The 24,336-nt window shown below is 42.0% G+C and overlaps 1 protein-coding gene across 3 annotated transcripts in view; it reads right to left on the minus strand.

Annotated features, from left to right (window-relative positions):
* UGP2 (UDP-glucose pyrophosphorylase 2) overlaps positions 1-24,336 on the minus strand; it is a 73,827-nt gene that overhangs the window by 13,756 nt on the left and 35,735 nt on the right. For all 3 annotated transcript variants that reach the window (XM_075863140.1, XM_075863139.1, XM_075863141.1), the window contains exon 3: positions 21,726-21,833. In XM_075863140.1, the coding sequence (XP_075719255.1) occupies positions 21,726-21,833 (108 nt within the window). The remainder of the gene's footprint in view (positions 1-21,725; positions 21,834-24,336) is intronic.

Below are 24,336 nucleotides of genomic sequence, written 5' to 3' on the forward strand. Positions count from 1 at the left end.
CAGGGAGTAACTGGCAAAACCTGATCCAACTATTCCATTACTCAGCGGACCCAACAGACGGTCAACCTTATTAGCCCCCCTCCCCCTCATAATTACAGTCAGGTTTCTGCTAGATTTACTGGAAAAATAAGAAGTCTGAAGAACTATTGCACAATCCTACCAATTTTCATCTACGTAAAGAGCAGCATAACCACAGAACGTCTATATAGTTATTAAAGTTATTAGTACTATGCACAAATTAAATGTCTGGTCCAGCAGCTGTAGGGAACCGCAAGCAGCCGCACCCAAATTAACGTGGGTAGCAATGTATGACCTTCGCTTGCTATTAAGGCGGTATTCCCACCTTAGATGCGGGTCCCAGCTCTGACTATGCCGTACATATCTATTAGATATTTATGGAATAGTCTGTGGATATGCCATAAACGTTAACGCATGCTCGGCCACCGCTCCATTAATGAGGCTGCCGAAGTAAGCCCAGCATGCGTAGTACCGCTCCATTCATATGGGGCTCCCAGAAACTGCAAGGTAAGACCATTCTTGTGATCTGTGGTGGTCCCAGCGATCGGACCCCTCCAATCAAATCCTGTGGATAGGTGATAAATAAGCTTTTTTTTTTTCAGACCTTTCTAAAATGTCTAAACGTTATGTCTTCCATTTTCATAGTAATTGGTCTTTGCAAGGCCAGGAACATACACCCAGAGAAAGATGTATTAGGGCTGCACCGATCTTCATTAAATACAAGCTGGAGGAAGAAGCGACAGGTTTATTAAGAGGAACACGACCCTAACAAATGTGTCGCAGCTGCCGTGGATTTCCACTATAACTTACGTCAGTTTCTAGCATAAATTGTAGTAAATTCAATGGGCCCTGGATGGCCAGCCCCCTTCCGCTAAGCTCCATCCACTTTTTGAAGTGTGTCGAGAGCGGGAAAAACTGCCTAAAAGTTGAGACACATGGGAGTTTATCTACCTAAACTAAAAACTGCATGTTAAAAATGCAACAACACAGCAGTGTGAACCCAGCCTTAGGACTGATTGAGGACATGACTGGTGTGTGTAATAACAGTAGAGGCTACAATTGCAGTTAGAGGATATGCCCATGTTCTGTATAGCTGGAGGATGGGTCCTCAGAAAAATCTCCTTGGCTGGGCAAAATGGGGCATATTTACTAATGTGTTTGTGCCTAGACTATTTCTGGTGCATAATGTGGCATCAGGTTTTAGACCTATTTATGAAGCCTATGTACCAAAAAGAACAGACGTTTGTGCCTCGCTATACATTTTAGGCTGAGTTCACCCTGGGCGAATACATTGCGTAATACAATTTGCGCCGCAGGGAATTCCGTCCGAAAAAGAGCACCACACTGTGGCCGGCCTCCTGGGAGGACATCTCATCCCAAGAGGCCGCTGCAGCTTGTGATTGGCTGCAGCAGATGTCACATGGGATGAAGCGTCATCCCAGGAGGATGAAACACAGACCCCTAGGTAAGTTTAACATTTTGGTTTACAGAGTTGCGTTTTTTGCGGCGGGATTGCTGCGAACCCACCGAAAAAAGTGGAACAACTGCTATTTGATGCGGGATTTACATCCCCATTGAAAATTGCGCACCGCAGGTCAATTTGAGCGTTTTTTTCTGCACAGTATTTACACAGAATGTGGATGAGAATTGTTTTATCTCATCCACTTTGCCGCTACTGTATTTGCTGTGGATTTTCCGCAACTAATTCTGTTGTGGAAAATCCACAGTTTTTACGCAACGTGTGAACTGGCCCTTGAAATGGTCTCAAAAAAGCGTGCATGGTCAGATTGTGTCAAAAGTAAACTATAATAGCAATTCCTCCAAACGAGGACTCAAAAATCACTAATAAACGATCCCACCTGAATAGCAAATCAAATACTCCTATCAATACAGGCAGGATAACCAGTCTATGCAAAATGCCTGAACAATAAATGCAGCAGCCCTATAGTGACAAGTGTCAAGTATTCAAAGGTAAACTATGCCAACCAAAAGGTGGTAAAAAGGAAGAGTAAAGCGTCTAGAAAAATGAGCCAAATGTATCAGATTGCGCCACTGTGATCAATTTGGAGAATCGTCTGACTGCCTGGTCTAAGTTTACACGGTCTTAAAGGATATGTACTTTGACGGTTTGTTTTTTTGTGTTTTTTTTTACTAAAACAATGTATTAGAGTGTTTTGTGCAACTTTGTATTTTGTTTTTATGAAAAATTATTTTTACTTTTTCAGATACAGCTTCTATGTATGCAGGACCCACTGCCACCGAAGCCATCGGTCCCACTGACCTGACGGATTCAGGTTTCAGCACGGGATACAGCTTCTATGTATCCAGGATACATAGATGTATCTGAAAGGGAAAAATAAATTTGTAATAAAAACAGGGTACAAATTTGCACCACACACTATTACATTTTTTTTTTTTTTATAAACTTAAACAAAGTCTTCAAAGGTTTCCATAGCCTTTAATCTTCGACAGTATTAGAGTAATAAAATATATGGGTTGTACAAATTGCACGATTGATACATGGGGTCTCAATGTGCTTAGAAAGGTTTCCACTTTTTCCTATACGACAGTAAGCTATGACGTTTTCTCCTAGCAAGTAGGGCTTCTGCCATATTATACACTATGTAGAAATGCGATTTAAAAAAGCAAAAGTGCAAACATTGTGCCGGTATCCAGTAATAAAAAAAACATCTCTAGCATAATGGACTGCAGAAGAATTTCATTACTAAAACATTTCATGGAATTATCCCCAGTGACTTCTGACATAGCGGATTAATTTATATTAAAAAAAAAAAAAAAGTGGAGCAAAACAAATTGTCATGTGAGCCTGTACCGACACAGGAGCCTCAAAACTTCAAAGAAAGACTATTTGTCTGCGGACAGGATGAGAAATCACAGCAGTCGGATTTTTCTGTATATTCTGCACGCTCAGAAAACAATTTAGAGCTGGAGAAAACCAAATTAGGTCGATAAAACATCCTCTGCTAGTGGTAGAAGCAATTTACCTTCTATGAATTACTTGCTGGAAGCGGATATATGCTTGAAGAGTGAGGCATAAAAATTAAGCAGGAGGTAAAACCCACAAAGAAAGAACGCAAAAAAAAGAAGGTCCGATAGTCCGCACAGCTTAACATCTGCTGCACTGGACCACAGAGCAGGAAAGGTTGTGATTGACCATAGAATAGGTGCTGGGCCATAGGGTAATTGGTTGCCTATATGACCAAAGATTCTGGACCAGCAGGTTAGTCTGTTAAAATTGAGCAGATATATTAAAGGACTAAGCAAGAAAACAAAGTCAATTTGATGATCGTATTTTATGGCACGCTGTCCTCCTGTAGCTTCTCGCTAGATCTTTCTACAAACATACAATAACCCAGACTTTGATATTTGACTTATTAAAGGGGTTGTCCCATCATATTACCCCAGCCCAAATATATGCCCTATTAGGATATATAGACGTCATAGGAGGAGCCAGAGAGGAGAGCCGCTAACAAACAGAGGCTATCGCTCTGGCGGACTTGAGACATCCATGCATTATAAGAAAAATGATCAGTCAATAGCAACGTCCCTTGTCAAAATCCACCGTTTGCTGGGGGGGTGTCTTAGCCGTCACAGCCAACAGCTGAATGCTGAGACGACTCATGTTAAAAGGGGCTGTCTGTAATATCAGATTAAATTAATTTTACCATGATAATATTTTAACTTCCAATCGATCTTTTATAGACAATATAAAATATATGCATGTTGGTACTCATTCTAGTAGCTCATCTGATCATATATTTAATTTCTCCTGGTGATGCAAACAAAATATTTTAGCTATTATTTTCATGTTGACCCAATTACAAAACATCCCTGAACAATAATTAACCAAGAAAGCCTTGACCGGACCATAATCAGAACCAAATTGAATCTGCTGACGTGACTTGTTGAAGCAATTCTTAAGCGAACAGTTTGGAAATCTCGCATTGATGTAATAATTACACTAAACCCATAGTACGAAGGAAAATGTAGTCACTGCAAAAAATAAATAAAACATCCCTGGCACTTCACTAACAGCTTGTCAACCATGCACGTTCACAACTACATGTCACACATACAGTTCAATTTACCACGCTACATGGGTTATTTTTATTATAAACACATCCACAAAACCAGAAGGCAAACTTAAAAACGGACTACAAAAATATGCTCAAACGTCTTATAATGCATGCTGAAAGCCAGTCTGTGAGAGCTGATGGGAATATATACTGTACACATAGGTGGCCTCCAGAGATATAGATATATATGAGAGAGAGAGAGAGATGGAGAGAGAGAGATCGAGATGGAGAGAGAGAGATCGAGATGGAGAGAGAGAGATCGAGATGGAGAGAGAGAGATCGAGATGGAGAGAGAGATCGAGATGGAGAGAGAGATCGAGATGGAGAGAGAGAGATCGAGATGGAGAGAGATGCAGAGAGAGAGAGATGGAGAGAGAGAGATGGAGAGAGAGAGAGATGGAGAGAGAGAGAGATGGAGAGAGAGAGATGGAGAGAGAGAGATGGAGAGAGAGAGATGGAGAGAGAGAGAGATGGAGAGAGAAAGAGAGAGAGAAATGGAGAGAGAGAAATGGAGAGAGAGAGCGAGATCAAATGAGAGATAGGAGATAGTTTCTTGTTCTAGACGAACAGCATATTGACACATATCTTCAGTAAATAAGCATAGACAATAGTACAAGAATTGAGGATTCCATCATACAGAACTTGTCATATGCAAGCGACTAACCTACATGAAATTAATAAAAACATTTCTAGGATAATTCTAGTCCAGTCTACAACTTTCAGCACTAGGCCGCTCTACTACAATTGAAGTTCAATTATTTACCTTAACCATCCTCTACTGAACGTACACTCAGACTGCCCCAGCTACCCATGATATGTTCTATGAAACAATGGGGACACTTAAGACTGCGGTGTCTTCCTAGCCCCATCAATTCATAATGCTGCCTCTCCCTAAAACGTTGACACTTCCTCATATCTCCCAGTCAATGTGAACTACTAGTCTGACCACTTTATAAAATCCACCACCTATTTCTAAAAGATGAAGACACCGGACTCATCATTGGATATGTTCCGAAAAGTAAACATTTCTGTTTCCACTGATGAATAAGATAGGAAAAAGATTAGAACACACGTACTTCTACCTCTTCTATCCCTATCATACTATAGTAGTGACCATATTACCACCCGAAGCCAAAAAAATTGCTCTGACTGGACTTCTAAACAATTGCCCAATCTCCTGTAGCCATAACCCTGGGGTACATGATGTTGAGATATTGTCTGCTGTATACAACCACCGTCCCTGCAGAACCGACATAGGAGTGGCGAGCAGAGGGGATAGCAGTGCTTTCTTTTCACTGACTTTGCAGGTTGAAACAGTAAAATGCAGATTTAGTTTACCCTGCAGATTCCCTATTTTTTTTTTAATATACAAGTATACCCTTCCACATCTGTTTTGCACAATGCCAGTTACAAAATCTATAGATTATAAGGTTCCTGCATATATCATCTCAGATCTTAGCTCCCTATGATCAGGTGAAAGTGGCTTAAATATTGGAATCAAACACAATCTATAGATTACACACCGCATATTATATGTAGTTACCTGCATGCCGCAGCATGGGGATGGTTGCTGCATGCAGGGACATCGTTTTTTTCACTAGCACACCCATTTACCGTTCGAGTACAGCACTCAGCTGCTTCAGTCAGCCTCGTAGACATTGAATGGAGCGGCTCCATTCAAGAAGCTCTTCCTCACTGTGGGGGGGGGGTCCATTAAGGACGATCTGGGGATCAGGTACCCCCGTTTCGGTAAATCCATTGGGGTTCCCAGCGTTGAAGCCCCTAGCGATAAGACAATTATCACCTCTCCTGTGGGTAGGTGATAGTCGATTCTGGGGTAACCCCATAAAGGGCTTTCCCCAATAGAACAAGTAAAGGCATATCGCTACTGATCAGTGGGGGTTCAAGTGCCAGGACTCCCACAATCCGAAAGAATGAAGGGGCCGCAAAACTGGTTAAGCATTGCAGCTCGGTCAAGGGGTCTCTCAGAGCGATGCACCGTGCCAACTGTAACAATGCGATTCACTTGAATGTTGTTGCAGTTTTCTGAACAGCAGGCGGCCAGGAGCGCCACTGTGCATTAGAAAAGCCAAGTGACCCAGGTCCCTTCGTTCTCGGGGTCACCGATATGTAATATCCTAACAATATTCCATAATAGTTTAATATGGGAATACCCGTTTAATTAGTAACTTTGTTAATAATTTGTCATATTTAGAGAGCCCTTTACATAACTTTTTTTTAATAAATTGGTGGTGAACCACGGCTATGGCTATAAATACGAAAGATCTGCCCCGAAGAAAAATATTGGGACAGTGAGTTTGGATGGATGAAACCTTGCCGTGAATATGACAGAGTCTTTCAGGGTAGAGATCCTTCACAATTCTGCTAAGGACGCTAGGACAGCCGGTAAACCCTATGAATGGCATTGTACATAACATGTATTTGGCAAAGAGGGAGCATTTTTCTCTGGTAGGCTCAGGTAGATTGAGGCTTAAGTTGTCCCAAGGGCCATGTTGTTCTTTTGTCCTCTTTCTTTATGGAGTCCTTGATATATGACAAATGCCGATTATTACAGAAACGGAGCAGTGAGGCATGGATATGGGAAGATGTACACTTTCCATTTGACCACACATTCTTTTCAGCTTAGGGTATTGTTCACGATAAACCCAGCACTAATTCCAGGCAGAGCTAACCAGCAAAAAGCTTTACTCCACATATGGAAGTCATTTTAAAAGTGAATTGATTGTTGGAGTAGTAAAGCGGAGAATAGACATTTTAGTATATCCTGATCAGTAAAGAGTTACTAACCCACAATATTTTATTTCTATAAAAATGACAGTTCATTAAAGGGTACCTGTCACCAGCATTTCACCTATTAAACCAGCAATACCTGGTGGCTTTAGTATTCCGTTTTTTAGTGTTCGCAAACAGTATGCTAATGGTCATAAGAGAGTCATATCTTCGTTTGAAAAGAGTCAAACCTTTATTCCTCAAGTCTTTCCGAGTTTACCCCACCTCCTTAGTTTTGATTGACAGCTCCTCGCTCTCCCGAAGCACACAAAATCCTGCGCTTGAACATGGATGTCTTCTGGTGTGTGCGTACAATGGAACACCGAATTAGTACGATAAAAGGCGCAAAATGTTTGCAGACCGTTATTTACAGTCGGAGGAGGAGTTTAGGAGAGGGGATAACAGCAATGAACTTGATAGCAGCGGCAAGGGAGGGATAAGTAAAGTTCAATAGGTCGGGGGCGTGGCCAGCTATGAGAGTGTGAGGACGTGTTTCCCTGAGCTCCTCCACCAGCTTACGTGCAGTCAGCTACCAGCCGGCGTTTTCAATGTGGAAGGCGTTTAAAAAGACCAAGGCACCATCCTCTACGCGTCCCTCATCTCAGCAGGACTTTTTTCAGGAGACCGACTCCAATGCAACTCCAGGCTCCGACCTGAGGTCCGTGAGCAAGATGGTCGACCGCCATCTCCCTCTGTGCTATGCCAGGGCTCCGGGGGCACCGAACAGCCGTCTGCCGATATCTCCCTACGACCTCAGATGCAGCTGCAGGGGACATCGAGCTGCTCGCTCCGTTCCAGGGGCATAGCTGAAGCAGGGCCCAGGGAATCCCGACCCGCTGCCATCCAAGATGGCCGACCGGATCTCCCCACGGTCTATCCTCAGGCTGCTGATGTGCACCAGCCGTCCTCCCCTGCTGAGGAAGCCCGAAGCGGGGATTTTCCCCTGCATAGCCTTGCTGTTGCAGTGTCGGCTTCCGGAACCGCCGCTCCTCTCCCGCCCACGTGTGAGGCCTTCCAAAATTGCCATTGGCACTCATCAGGGTCGCGACGGCCAGAAGTCTCTGCTCGGCCCTCTCTGGAGGCTGCATCCCTGCAGGCCTCGTTTCTGCTGTACACTGTTCCTCATCCTGCAATGTCTACCTGCCTGCTGTCCGCACCGGATCTGGGCCCATCTGTAATGGGGGATCCGGGATCCGCTGACACTGCCCCTCTGGACCTGCCTCGTCCTGCAACTGAGCCAGCCCAGGAGTCCTCGTCTCATCTCCTCCACAGGAACTGTGAGTACGGAGGTCACAGACCTAATTCCCCCGAGCCAACTGTTGCAACCTCAGGGTCACAGGCCCAGGTACTCTTGCAGACGCTACGGAGCCCCATGCCCCTAGGGGTTGCCCCCTCGTGGTCCTCAGGCTCTCCCTGGGGTGGCCTCCCGCCTGTCCAGCCGACCATTCCACCCTTGCTGCTCCAGCTGTCTCCTCCACACCATTGGCCTCGGTCCTCCTCTCATGTGCATAGTCAAGGTTCCGATATTTTTTCATCCAGTCTTCCTGTTCTGCTCACGACCCGGATGACATTCCGGCTGTTTTCAGATTAAGTCATCCAGACTCCTCATCTGTCCCTGTCTGTGAAAATCATCCGGCCACTCTTTCGGATATCAGTCAGATGGCTCAAACGTTACCCACTAGGGCGGATAGGTCTTCCTTTGCTAAACAGATTGTGGACGAATGTAAAGTGGAGTTTACCCAGTTCCGTGCTGAACTTTCTTCACTCTCTACGAGAGTGGATACTCTTGCTCATGACCGTGTCACTGACTACTACGTTGGAAACTATGCAATCCACTCTGCAACAACATTCTGCTCACCTGTTTGCTCTGTAACAACATCTGGATGATATTGAGAATCGTAATCGGAGGAACAATTTTTGTGTTCGGGGTCTACCTGAATCTATCCCTGCATCAGATCTTTTTTTTCTACTCTGTCTTCCATCTTCAATAACTTATTGGGTCGTCCACCAAATATTGAACTTGACCGTGCTCACAGAGACCTGTGCCCACTGAATCTTGATGACCAGCGGCCCTGAGAGGTCATTTGTTGGATTAATTTCTATGCCATAAAGGACACTATTCTGCAAAAAAACAGGCACCAACCTGCCATCTTCCATCAGGGTACGCAGATACGTATCTTACCGGATCTGTCTAGACAAACCTTGGCGCAACCATCTGCTCTCAAACCACTTCTGGAGGTACTTCGGAACCGAGGTATCATCTAGAGATGGGGCTTCCCCTTTGCCCTAATGGTCAGACAAGAAGGCCATCTCTACACTTTGAGAGCTCCGAGTGACTTACCTGACATCCTTCGGGATCTAGGCCTTCCTCCCATTGCAGGCAGAGGCTCTCGCACCCGCCACCTGCTGGGGGTCGCCCCCCGCGAGGTCCCAGAAGACCGTCTGGTCGCGGCCGCGAAAGGGAGCCTACACCGCCTAGAGATTCTGCCCGTTCAGCCTGATAGCTTGACGCGTTCGTTGTCCTGTTTATAAACTCTAGGACTTCTTTTGCTACCGGCCATTGAGTTTCTAGGACCTGGAAGTCTTCTTTTGTTCCCGATTATTGTAGGATGTCTAATTTGTTTTCTGCTTTTGGTATTGTTTTTTCCTGCTGTTTCAACATGCCTTACCCCCTATTTTCAGCATATCTATAATAGCTGTTTATATTTATATTTCAATTATTATACGCTGGGGAGCACTGATTGCTCTTATGCATAGCTATTCAGGAAAACAGCAGCACAGCCACAAAAAAATCTTCAGTGAGAAAGGACAACTCCCCAAACATGGGTGGTGCACGCAGTAAAGAATCCCAGGTCCAAAGGAGACAATCAATATGCAATCGAAGAAAGGAACTGCAGCACTCAAGATAATCCAAAGAAGTGTATTTGATTTATTCACCAAGCATAAAAACACTTGCAACGTTTCAACCCATGAATGGGTCTTTATCAAGCATCTTATGCATAGCGGTCATCTTCCCCCTGTACGTACCGGACCAACACAGCAAAGTGTAATCTCGTTGTAACCGGTCATCTACAGTGTAATCTCGCGAGATTACGCTTGCTCTGCTGTAAGTACCATAGAAACAGTAAGTGCAGGGATTGTGAATAGACATCCCGTGGAATGTCTATTCACTGTTTAAACACTTCAGTATCGTTAATGTGTTAGTATAAGACAGCACATAGTGATCTAAAAGGATCCCTATGCGCTGTGTAAATGAATGGAGAGAAGTGTATGACGCTGATTGGTCAGAGTCATACACTCCACTGTACAACGCCCACTTGGTCTAAAGTAAAACACGCCCACTTGGCCATTAAGAAACTCATTAGCAAAAATCTAAAATTGCTAATAAAGTGGTGAAAATAGATAGATTTTTTAAATAAAAAGCATGACTGTCACCTACATTATAGCGCCAATCTCCTTATGTAGGAGATAGGGCACTTATAATGTGGTGACAGAGTCTCCTTAAGGGTGCCATAAGTTTTAAAGAGCTCTGTATCATAATACATTCTCTTATACTTATATATAGGTTAATAATTATCCAGCAGATAAGTATTTATAAAGATAAACCTTGATCTCTACAGAGGCGGCAATAAACTTTAAGCACAGACTTTATGCATGCCAAAAGTTTCAGTAGTTGTTTAGGAGGTAACTTTTTTTTTTTAAACCATCCATGAAATGATTATGAGCAATAGATGGAAGTTTATGCCATTATATCACACATATTAGGAATAGTTCCGTAAACATATCCGATCATCGCACCAATACAGTATTAGGGTAATTTCACACTGAGTTTTTTTACATGTTTTTTGACGTGGAAAACGCGCCAAAAAAGGCTCCCATTGATATCAATGGGAGGCAGAGGAGTTTTTTCCGGCTCGCGGTGAAAAAGGGACATGCCCGATCTTTGGGTGTTTAGATCTCGGACCTCCCATTGACATCAATGGGAGGCAGAGAAAGCGTATTTCGCAGCATTCAACGGCCGCGGGGAAAAACGTTGTGAAAATCCTAACTGAATTTTGAGGCCGATTTTTATGTATAATCAATTTTCATCTACAATCTACAATATTTTCATCTACAATCTACAATATTTGTAACATTGTTTGTTTGTCCTTGCTGTAGAATTTGTTATATTCTGCTCACTTCATGTAAAATCTAATTTTGCATGTGCTATCTACAGTGGGGAATAGAAAATAGAAGTGGCCATATAGAAAATATAAAAATAAAACTCCATGTTAAAGTACTGGGTTTTGGCACCCAAGACAGATGGGTCTGAGGTTTGTTTGTCCCTCCACATCCTTTCCACCTTGTTTGCTAACAATGCAGATTTTCTTAAGGGGAGTCCTACACAGATTCTCCCCACCAAGTATCAAAGGGGATGGAACCAACCAGTGCCGGGCCGCCTCCCTCCATAGGACCTGCATGGTCTGCTTCTATAGTATGAAAAACCTTGGCCGTCTACAGATTATAATGAGGGCAATCTGGGCAAGTGCCTGGGGCACAAGGCTGGAAGGGGGCCCAGTTCGCCTCGGTTTTCCCGTACCGGCTCTTAAAATTATAGCCGGTTCAGAGGACTGGGGTGAAGCGGGACCTCTCACCCTATTGTTTCTGCGTCCTCAGGATGCGGATACAATTGTTTACCTTCGCGCTGGCGAGACAGGGAACTATCCGTTCCCTTCCTCCCATTTTGCGCTTTACGAATGACACAGTCGGCACGGTGACTGCGCCGTTATATGGGATGACACAGTCTGGTCTCTGACGAGTCTTGCGTCGCTGAAGGACAGTGCAGGAACAGGTGAGAATGTTTTTGTTTTTTTCTGGGCAATATCTACAGGGGGCATGGTAACTGGCACGACCTACTGGGGGCATTGCGACTGGCGCTATCTACAAGAGGCGTTCTCTACAAAGGGCATTGTAACTGGCACCATCTACAGAGGGTATTCTAACAGGCGCTATCTACAGGGGGCATTGTGACGGGCGCTACCTACAGGGGGCATTGTGACGGGCGCTACCTACAGGGGGCATGGTTAGTGTGTGGTGTTTTACTTTACAGTGTTTGGCAATTTAATTAATGGGCACAGTGTATAATACTATTATATTCAGGGGTGCAATATATAGTACTATTATATTCAGGGGTGCCTTGTAGAATACTATTGTATTCAGGGGCACAGTGTATGGTACTATTGTATTCAGGGGCACAGTGTATGGTACTATTATATTTAGGGGCACAGTGTATGGAACTATTGTATTCAGGGGCACAGTGTATGGAACTATTGTATTCAGGGGCACAGTGTATGGAACTATTGTATTCAGGGGCACAGTGTATAGTACTATTGTATTCAGGGGCACAGTGTATAATACTATTCTATTCAGGGGAACAGTGTATAATACTATTATATTTAGAAGCATAGAGTGTGGCATCATGAGAATTTTATCTTCGTTCATAGTTGCGGAAATGTTGGAAAAGTGAGGAGCTGAAGACATCGGAGCTGCAAACTGCAGAAATGGGTCGTGCGTGGGAAAAGTCATCATGGAGGTCTGGATCGGATGGAGAAGAGAGAAAAAGAACTAAAAAGAATGTGACACGTCACCTGTGAGTCACTCAATGTAAATGTTTATTCTGTCTGTGACTGAGAAGTACTGTAGTCACTGTATGATCTGCAGCGAGATGAAGGATGGTAGCATTCTTTTAAACTGCAACTCCCAGCATATCCTAACCATTGTTCAGGATGTACTGGGAGCTGTCGTTTTGTCGTACAAATTTATACGGCAGGGGTTCAACTGAATTTGCAAATAATCTCTGTACTGAACTGTATTTGTTCTGGTGCTCTCTGTACGCACCTGGTTTCTGGTGCTGTATATATGTACTGTGCTTGGTTCTGGGGCTGTACATATGTACGGAGCTTGGTTCCTAGGGCTGTATATATTTATCTTAAAAGGTAAAAGTAGATGTTAAATATATAGAGTAAAAACTTAACCCCAAAAGCCACGGAGGAATCTTTTTTTTCAATTCACCCATTATTTGTTAATTTAAATGGTGTCAAAAAATACAGCTCCTCCTGCAAAAAAATAAACCTTCACACACCACTCCATTGACTTAAAAATAAAAAAGTTATAAAGCTCCTGACCTCTTTAGTGTCTCAAAGTATTCTGCTTTTTCTCTTCTGTATGGCTCATTCTGCTTTTACAGCAAATTCAAAACCGTGCCAGATCTGTGGCCACCTAAACAGAAACCTGCAAATATATACACGGTACAGCATCTTCAGAGTTATGTCTTCAGAGTATATGGCGGGGGCAGACTTGGAAAAAGTGCCATGGGCCCATGGTACCCTTTAATCCACCCCTGAATCATTGTAATGTACTAACTATTTTGACAGTTCTTTAGATGTTTTCATTGTTTCTATGTCCGATCCTACTCAGTTTTGGTAATATACTAAAAAGGCTAGAAACAAGAAAAAACAAAAAAATCCTAATGCCTTAAGACCAGTAATCCCCATCTTTATTACTATGTAAGGAACCCCTAAAAAATGTTTTGCACTACTACCTCAAAGAATCTTTGTGTATGGATGGGTAGAGCATTTTAGAATTATATTCTGGCCAAGAGTCGTCGACTGCCTTGCCTGCACCCATGCGAAGCATCTTCGACCAGGCTGAAATAGGTTTGCCATCGCTACTGTAAAAATCGACAGCTCTGCTGCTGCTGTCTTCTGGGAAACTCTGCCTTAGACAATATACCTTCACATAGTCACCGCTCACATTTGCAAGTCCAGGAGGCAAGGGTTAGCAAAATGGTGCACGCACTGACCACAAACAGGGATATCGATTTTATGGACAGAATGAGAGAGGCAAGAAGCCAATAGCAGTCAACTTCACTATACTGTTTGGTGGCCATGTAGAACAAAACCGCCCAGAGGCACGTTTCACTTATGCCAATGGACTAAAAGGGGAGAATCATAACCATTAAGATTTTATCACTTTGATGGTGCCGTGAGTAGTCATAACAGCAAAATAAAATGCACCTAACATATTCAGACATATCAAACAGGGGTTTTGCAGTTGTATAATGAAAAGCGAAGCAATTTTGCGTATTAATCGTGGCCATAGCATATTACAGTTTATTCATATTTTCCTGGAGGTACACTTTAAATGACATAGAATTTTGGTAAAATCATCAATGCCTTTCTACCATTCTTGAAGTCCGCTCATTTAATGCTTATGTCCGGGTTATTGCTTATCACCTGTTCAGTCAACCACATTATAAAAGGTCTACATTATGACAAAAACAATGTTGAAATGAAAATACATTATAAAAGAACTACCACTTTATAACTAGCGCTTAAAGATGATTTATCGGTTCTGAGAAGAAAAAAAAGAGACAAAATAAGATTTCCCATATTATATACGCGACACAATTATCATTTGTCTGGGTTATATCCGTTTGTCTATACAGGCACCTGTTCGGAAACGGGAGGAAAGTAGGAAAGACAAGCTCCTATAAGCGATCAAAAGATACGTATAAATACAGGTCCTCCGTAAGCTATATCGTTAAACGGCACTCGCGTTCACAAATCACGTGTGAAAGGACTCTAAGGGCACTAGTTCTGCTTGTAGATCTCCTTTTAAAACATACGAAGGTGACCATTTTCTCCATCAAATGATTCATTTAGTCCTAATGACACAAAAACGGAAAGGGAGACATGACTTTTTCTATGAAATTTCCTAATTTTGTGTTCTAGGGAAATGAATGCTAAACCTTACAAGATGCTTCATGACCCTCAATATCTGGCCCATTTAGTGGACTTTTTCACGCTTTGCTTAGCAGGACTCCCTTACACTACATACAGCTAGCTCACAAATGGAGTAAACTTTCTTTAATTCTCATTTCCGGTCTACGTTTTAATAAGGTGTGAGCTTTTTAAAGGTTATCTTTAAAAGTCCCTGCCTTGTGCGTGTGGCAATAACATAACTGGACCATAATAGGATATGAAGCATTATTCTTCGTAAATGTCACTAATTGGGATAGGAAGTGTTTCTACGTCTATAGTGTGAATGACAAGGGTGTGCCTACATGTAATAGCATGTAAGTGTATGACAGACATCACCATGTGTCATGGAAATATGTTGTAATAGGAGTGACACTCCGTATAACGTCAAAAGTTATTGTGCACTGTAGGAACAACTAGGTGAAAAGTCTCAAAAAATTCAGAAGTTTAACTCATCTACAGTAAAGTCATTCAAATAGTAAGGGACCTGTTCAGACTGAGTTTTTAGAAATCTTCCTCAGAACCCCTTTAGGAATTTTGGGGCAGATTTTGACCTGGCTGCGCTTTGTGGCATTTTTTTGCCCGCGGCCTTTGAAGCTAATGCAAGGACCGCCAGCGAAAAACTTTCAGAAATAAAAATAAAGCGCCACTGTTTTTTTCTGCCTCCCATTGATATTGATTTCAATGGGAGGTCAGAGGCAGAAACCGCAGCGAGAAAGGACATGTTGCTTTTTTTCCCCCGCGTGCGGCTAAAAGCCTGCAGAGAAAAAGAAAACAAAATCCACGACTCTAATCAATGGTGGGGCAATTTCGGACGTTTTATGACGCTGATTCAGACACACTGAACAGGGCCTAAAACAGAGAGAATGTGCTGAAAATTACCCCTCTCAAGACAAATCAAGGTTAGGGCCTGTTCACATCACCGTTGCCCTTCCGTTGAGGGGTTCCGTCGGAGGTTTCCGTCGGGTTAACCCCTCAAAAGGCAAATGGAAACCTAAGCTTCCGTTTCCCCCACCATTGATATCAATGTTGACTGAAACCTAGCTAATGGTTTCCGTCTGCCACCGTTGTGACAGGGTTCCGTTGTTCTTGACGGGACCAATAGCGCAGTCGACTGTGCTATTTGTTGCGTCAATTCCGACGGACCCTATCACAACGGTGACATACGGAAACTATTAGCTAGGATTCCATTTGCCATTCCTTTGAGGGATTAACCAGACGGAAACCTCAGACGGAACCCCTCAACGGAACACAGACGGTGTTGTGAACACAGCCTTAAATGTAATGTTCAGTGACCAATTATTGTTCTATGCAAATGAGGTAGTCTCAGTGTTTAGTACTGGTACCTCCCAGCGTCTGTATGGTGTTTGTAGATTCTTGCCCACATTCCCTCTCTTTAGTTGATAGTTAAATAACAAAAATAAGCTATTCACATTTGCGTCCTGGTTTCTGTTTAGAACGGAAACCGGGATGCAGTGTCGAATTTGTTGTATGAGACTCCACCGGCGCCAAATGTAAGCCTATTGACTTATAACAGGATCCTTATAATGTTAGTCGTCCCAATTTGGGCTCCGCTGGATCTAGTTATACCCAGCCGGCAATCATATAATCACTGGCATAAATAAAAGGTAGTGGCACCTTATTAGCTATATATGAATCGAAAAGGCAGAAACAGCGATAAAAATTAGAAAAAAACATTTCTGGCTTTTCTGTTTAGGTCATACAACCTAAACATAATACATATAAAAAAATCGGTTTTAAAATAAAAAAAGGTACACAAGTGCTACTCTGAGATTAGGAAAGCCGGCTGTTCTCCATGTCTTGCATTGTATATATAGAAAAGACGATGAGCTGCCCTCCTGGAATGGAGTGTTGCAGTGCGGTTCGGGTTGGATAACCTACAAATTGAACATATAAGATACAACAACCCTAGCACTTCGTAGAAAAAGTAGTTTTTCAACTGAGTGCTAGGATTGTTCTTTTCCATTGTATATATAGTTTGACAAAGAAAATAGTGTCTTCTCATGTAAATTATTATTATTGTTTAGGGTCCTCTTACACGGCCTGACATGGGCCGTGTAAACGAGCGCCAATCAACAAGAAAGCTCAGTAATCGGTGCTCGTTTGCTGCTTTAAGGAGCTAGTATAGGACAAGCTCTCGTTACTTCGATCGCTCGTCCCCATTGATTTCTATCTTGTCGGCAGCACATCTCCCCATTTACAGAGGGAGACGTGCTGCCATCAACAATAATATTATCGGTGGCGTTTTTGCGCACTTTTTGCCCTTAAATGCTGCGGCCAGATGTTTAGGGTTCAGTGCCGTTCTTTTATTAAAACCCAGCATGCTCGGAGTATGGCATTTTTCTGCCATGTTCTCCATAAGCTTCTCTTTAAAACTTCCAGAAAAAAAACATCTGTACAAAAGAGCACCAAAAAAAAATACGCCACCAAAAACGCATGTAATAAACCGCTTGGAAAGCAAGGCATTTTGAAATCCTGAATGTAGGCGGCCTAATGTGTCTATAAAAATCATTACCTCCCCACCTCAAAAGACTCATATCAGACATTTCTGTGGCTGTAAAGCAATTGGTGAAACCTGCAATCAAAATCTGGGATAGAATGAACATGCTGCAGACCAGAAAATTTGCAGCAAGCCTTCAATTAAGGGGCTGATTTTTCTGCTACATGTAGTAGTATTAAAATCCACGTCAAAATCCAGTTTTAATGCAGATTTGCTTAGAAATCCACCACTGGATTTCACGGCAAATGCGCAATAAAATCTACACGTGTTACATGCGGATTTTGACACAGATGTCACCCTATGCATTGCAAAGGGTGCAATCCGTGACAAGTCCGCAACAGAATTTCTCTGCTACATGTGGATGGGGTATTGAAACCCCCATCCACATGAATCGTACTGTAATTTAACGTACATCTGAATTTACCTTAAAGGGTTGATAGTCGACCAAAATGATCCAATTCTATGGAACCTTTTTAAAGGGAGTCTTTCACCAGATGTCCGTATTGAACTACCAACAGGCTATTATAGATTCGGCTAACCTGATTCTAACATGTATTATGCTTTTCCACAGAGTGCCTCCAATGAAGAGAAAAATCTTTTATTACATTTACGCAAATTAGCATTTTGGAGAAACGAGGGCGTCACATTAGTATAATCCACATGTACCCCCAAAGGTAAACCAGTTTTAAAGTGAGGTACCGTCTTTATTTTACATTAACTCTGTAGTCAGTATCTACTATAATAGATCTTCAGACACACATTTTACTCAGAAAAGTAAACTTCTGTGCACAGAGTAAATAAGATCCATCAACAGCTGCTCACCTGAATGCTGATTGTTTCTATGCAGCAACAGGAGTAAAAACAGACTCAATGAAAATATATGATAAAGATGCTACATTTGACATTTGCTGGCTGAACAGCTAATGTTAAGAAAAATTATATAAGCCTATACTCTCCCCTACACAAGTCTTGCTTTTTTCTTCTGAAAGGAATACCCAAGTTATATCACTCACCAAAAGACCAGGATTGTAGGGATTTACTAAATTGATGTCTAATCCAAGTGATTTCCAGCAGTAATTTATAATCCGGACACTACAGTATAAAGCCATAACTACAAGGCTTAGAACAAATGACATAATTACTCAATAATAAACCTGTAATTATAGTCCTAAGAGCCACAATGAGGTTTGTTGTGAACTAGGCCACTGAAGCGGGAATCACATGTGGAGTTTTAAATAAAAGCTTTCATTGGGTTTTTGGGATTTTAGTAATATGAGAGGATGGGGAACAGTGAGTGGAGAAGAATACAGCTTTACTAAACGTAATTTTTCTCTTGATAGTTGGGTCTCCAAGAGGAACGCCTAAATTATCAGACATTTACGGCATATATCTTGTGGTTTTGGCATAAATGTCCGAGATGGGAAAACCCCTTGCCAGCCAGCCAGCCAGCCAGCCAGCCAGCCATCCAATGTTAGGTAGGATGAAACCCACCCAACAAGCCCAATTGTCCGAGCTAAACATGCATGTTATGGGGGTGGGGGGGTGGAATCTGGGCTCAGCTATATAATGGGTATAACTGTCTTTAGACAATCCCAATCTCATGCAATGTCTTGTCACATGCACATTAGATGGTGTAGGGCTGTTTTGACAAACACTTTTACCTAGGAGCAAAGAGCTGAATTTTAAGTGACGTCAGGGCACGACAGAAATGACATTAAAAGGGAGCAGGTCATCAGAAAATGACTGTTTAAATAAAGTTTTTATTTTAAAAAATAATCCTAAAATCTTGCCGAGTTCACTCTGACCACTGAGCCTCCCAATAAACTGACTCTTCCTGTTCCGTAGAGATCACTTCTCAGCAGTCATCTCATGATCATCACAGACCGGATTACAATGAAAGGTTACACTTCCATATAGGTAACACAGGAACCACCATTCAAAATAGATGATGGACACAGCTTGATTCTTATCCTTCCTGCGCAACGACCTCTGCACAGGTCACATGCCTAGAATACACTCCCATAGAAGTCAATGGACCCTTCATGTTTACAGCAGCCACATGGATCATAGGAACCAGTTATGTATATCTCTAAATGCTGGTAACAGCTGCTCAGGCAAGATGGCTGCCCCATTATCACGTACAGAAAACAATAAAAATCTACAATCATAGAAGAAAAAAAATAGCGCTTCACTATCTAGTTTTAATTAGGCAAAACCATATATATATATATATATATATATATATTTATTTATTAACATTACAATCCCTCTTTCAGGCTGCATCCAAAAGGGTCAATAAAGAACACAACAACCTCTACATATAAAACCTCTACTGTAAAGGTGTCAACTATTGATAGATACAGTATACACACATACATGTTCTTGGAAGCAGCCACGGTAACCAGAAGGAAAACGTAAAACCTACGCACAGCACAAAAAGTTCTCGTAAATGATTTTGTTTGTAAGAAGATCTCAAACGCCTTTGAGTTTTTACTCTCCATGCTCTGAGATCTTCACCGGACCTGCCATTCCTTTCTTACCACACCTCTGGTTCAGGACTATTCAGAATATTTGTGACGGTTGCTGGACCACAAGGATTAATGTGATGAATCTCGTGTGCCAGAACAATGAAACGCGACCTGCCGTGTGTCACTATGCTAAGAAAAATAACATACACGAACCATTAATTGTAAAGGTGAATAAGGACACAAAAACAGTATCCATACTATGGAAAGTTAAAAAAAAATTAAAAATCACCCCAAATAAACCCAGCCCCATTAACATGGTACAGTGGGACAACTTCACACATAAGCTTACTTGTACCCTGTAAAAAGAGCCTCAGTGTTTTCCATCACGCTGTTATGCTCTGGGTGTATGCCAGCGTTGGCCTTTTTCCACTTTTACAGAGACACGTCCAAGTCAAAGTATAACAAGAGTGGATTCATAGCACTTCACCAGCTCTTCAGTGTGAATTGACTACAGAGTGGTGTCCGGAGTTGATACATTAGATAATACTGTTTAGGCTGTTGCACTGGGTAAATTATATTAGTTGCAAACTATTTCTGTTTGCCTACCTGAAAATCCAGGAGGAAGCCTGTTCAACCACAATAATGTACGTGTGGTATTTTTGCTAAGTCGTTGCACGCAGTGTTCAGCGTCCTGTTATGTCCCTGTTCAAGATCTGTGTCAGAGGCTCTGTTATGTCCAGAATAGAGGCACCATGATGGAAACCAGATAGCACCCATTATAGTCAATATGGCCGCGCCATTCAAGCTCCTCCTCATTATGGGGAGGGCATTGAGGAGAACCATGGGGTTCGGTACCACCATTCTCCTGATCGGTGGGGGTCCTAGCGATCAGACAAATATTACCTATCCTGGGAATACGTGGTGATAACTGTTAATTCTGGTACAACTCTTTTAAATGGTAAAAACTGGTATGTAGTAAGCTCCCCCTAGAGGTGGTAGTAGGCAGCCAGTATTGTATAAATGTAACTTGCTAAAAAAAAAAAAAGATAGTAAAAAAAAAAAAAAAAAAAGCACAACAATATATCCGTACAGAACGTTGAACTTAAAAACATGGTGTAAAATGGTGGCGATTCACAACAATCTAATATAATGTTATAATCATAAACTGCAGCCGATAAGACCAGGAATCTTTAAAAAAAATAAAATAAAAACAATGTGAGACATGTACAACTGTACAATTTCTCACATAATTGTGAGACTGAACCCTTTAATTACAGCTCAGGAAACAACATCTGCGATTCCGCTTGCGAATTCTCTCTTGCTAGTTCTGGAGAAATACGCAGCAAAACCCGCAACGTGAAAACGCAGCAAAACTTAAAAACCGCACCGAAAAACGCTGCAGATTTGGTGCATATTTTCCGGCTACAAAATACTCAACCTGTGCATGTAGCCTGAAAGTACAAATTTCACAATAACACTAATACTCTACACATTATATTTGATCTTTTACTCAGTGTCTAAACTTCCTCATCCCACCACTAATGTGCTGCCAAATCTGCCACTTTCTATTCTTTTCCACTGAATGCAAGTGTCTGAAACTAACTTTATTGGAATCATTTATGGTTTGTTATATGCTAGGGCTCAATTTTGACTCTTGTATTATGATCGCAACCTCACCGCTTCCCTATAGGGGAAAAAAGTTGTGTGACAATCGCAAGAATTCCGTTTAGCGCAATACGTAATTTTAAAATGTCTGCCCACTTTATGACGTACAACAGAGCATCCTAATCTACACTGAACGTGGCATAAACCTTTTAACGTGCAGAATAGTACTTGCTGATACAAGCCTTTCTTTAAACCTATCCGGTAATATAATTCCCAAGATAGCTGCCAACATAACAAAAAACACAAAGAATCCATACTATAGAAAACAGACAAAGGAATACCGCTGTAACTGTGTAAAGATACAACATCCAGTATTTATATCCATATGCCACAGTGTTGTAGTTCGTAACGTAATATAGTAACTTACCGAATCCTCTGGGGGTCTCTGGATCTTTCCCCAATCAACAGAAGGACCTTTCTCTTGCAAGAACCGATGAAACAATTTCTGGAAGCCTTCCAAGTCTTTCTTCGTATGCTGCAGGAAAGAAAACACATATATTCTGCTTATTACTTGAACAATGTGTATGGCAGAGGAATTATTTAGTGAATAAAAAGTGTAATAACTTCCACTGTAGGGAAGAGCAAAATGTAAACAAAATCTTATTGCCCTAAAGGACTCTAGACGCTTCATGCACTTCTCTCCATTCATTTACACTGCACTAGCGATACAGCTATATCATTATGTACAGCTACATACACACACTATAACATTACTGCAGTGTCCTGATAATGAATATACATTACCTCCAGCCAGGACGTCATGTGTATTCAGAATCCTGACACGTCTGAATCTTTTCTGTGAGATTACAGCAAGGCAAACGTAATCTCGTTTGAAATGACAGGTTACATCGTAATCTCGCAAGATTACGATTGCCTTACTGTAAATCTCACAGACGCTACAGAAGTGACAGGATTCTGAATACACATCACGTCCTGGCTGGAGGTAATGTATATTCATTATCAGGACACTGCAGTAATGTTATAGTGTGTTTATGTGTCTGCACATAGCGATATAGCTATATCGCTAGTGCTGTGTAAATGAACGGAGAGAAGTGTATGACGCTGATTGGTCAGCGTCATACACTTCTCTGTACAACGCCCACGTGGTCTAAAGTAAAAACACGCCCACTTGGGCATTAAGAAACTCATAAGCATAAAGCTAAAAATCGCTCATTAAGTGGTAAAGATTTATTGTTTTTCTAAATAAAAAGCACTGCTGTCACCTACATTACAGCACCCATCTCCTTATGTAGGAGACAGGGCACTTATAATGTGGTGACAGAGCCTCTTTAAATGGACACTAACTTTTCAAACAACTTATGATAATCTAATGGTACATCTGATATAGAAAAACGTTATAATTTACTTACTGATAAAATGTTGTTGTTTTATGCCTACAAATTTTGTCTGAAGTTACTGCCACACTAGCTGTCTCCCTTCCTGTAATCTTCTGTCCACCACCTGTTGTCAAGCAAAATCTGCCTCTAGTTACAGAGCAGAAGGGAGGACTGCTTGTATGTCTCTTCAAAGAAAGAGGGAGAGTGGAGGAAGGAGCAGAGTGAGACACTGCCAATAGAAGTCTATGGAGAGGGGAGGGGGAGCAGAGAGTGGCAGAAACTCTGCCCATAAAAGTCTATAAATAATTTTATATTTGTGTACTGCTGAAAATCCATGAGGAAAAAAAAAACAAAAAACTTGCATGCTCCAGCCTATGCCGTATTACAGAGGTAATCGCTCCTAGAAGTATTGCTTCTAAAAGAAGAATACAGTGCCCCATGAAGACACAACACCATGGAGTGCCTAAGGATCCGCACCACGGACCCATAGTACAGTCCATAAACCACCATGCGGGTCCGTGCACATGGAATTGCTGCATGATTGAGGCCCAAAGAGTAGACACAGCAGGAAACTATCAGCCCTAGAAGAAGGCAGAACAAGGGACCCAAAGTGTGGATGTAACATTGCAGACGATAGAGCTATGCAATGTAAAAATGTGGAGTTAAAGATTAACCAGGAATCTAAATTAGGTCAATAAACTTGCTTTCACTACACTTGAACTCATTTTTATTCACTGCTACAATCATGTTTGCTTGGTAAGTTAAATACGGCTGAAATCCATTATGACTGATGAGGACTTACACATTTAATGACACATTGCATAATAAAGTGATGAAGCCATCCAAGGTGCTATAAAGATCAACTCGGCACAATGCATCGATGACAGAGTTTAGTTGTCATATATAACTAGAGGTCATCGCGACAATGACCTCTAACTGATAAAAACAATATGGTGAGAGCATGTGGAGCTACTGAAAATAGATATACTGGGGGCAATATATCAAAAAGTTTATCAGAACGTGTACATTTTGGCACACAATATAGTTTCTCTAATACGTGCAGAAAGTAGCAAGAAAGAAAAGAGGGCAGGACTTCGAAAAGGGAACGGGGCCTCCACCAGAACGACAGATTTACCAAGCTAGTGCAAGTAAGGCTATGTTCACATCTGCGTCAGGGCTCCGTTCCGTCGGAACGGAGCCCTGACTGACACAAACTGAAACCGTAGTTTCCTCCCGCGAGAACACACACAGACAGAGAGCGCTCTCTGCAGAACCACCAGTGTGTGTGTGTGTGTGTGTGTGTTTTCGCGGAAGGAAACACAGCGCGAGCCGCCCTGACACTGTCCGTAGCGGATTGGACAGTGTCAGAGCGAAGACATCACGCCCCGTTGTCATTTAGTTAGAAACGCCCCATTGACAGTTCAGGGGCTTATTTATATATTGGGCGCCAAATATAACGGCACCGATATGTGAAAAACGGAGGACGATGGGAACAATTTTTAAAGTTAGACAGTGTTTGTGAAGCCCGGCCTATTACATGCTGCACATGTAAGGGCAGGTGAAAGGTTCTCTTTAATAAATTTGGCCCGTTTTCCACCCACGTAAATAATTCCGACCACAATGTTTTGGTACACTTTTAGG

This window comes from Rhinoderma darwinii, chromosome 4 (genome assembly GCF_050947455.1).
Source record: "Rhinoderma darwinii isolate aRhiDar2 chromosome 4, aRhiDar2.hap1, whole genome shotgun sequence".
Taxonomy (NCBI): Eukaryota; Metazoa; Chordata; class Amphibia; order Anura; family Rhinodermatidae; genus Rhinoderma; species Rhinoderma darwinii.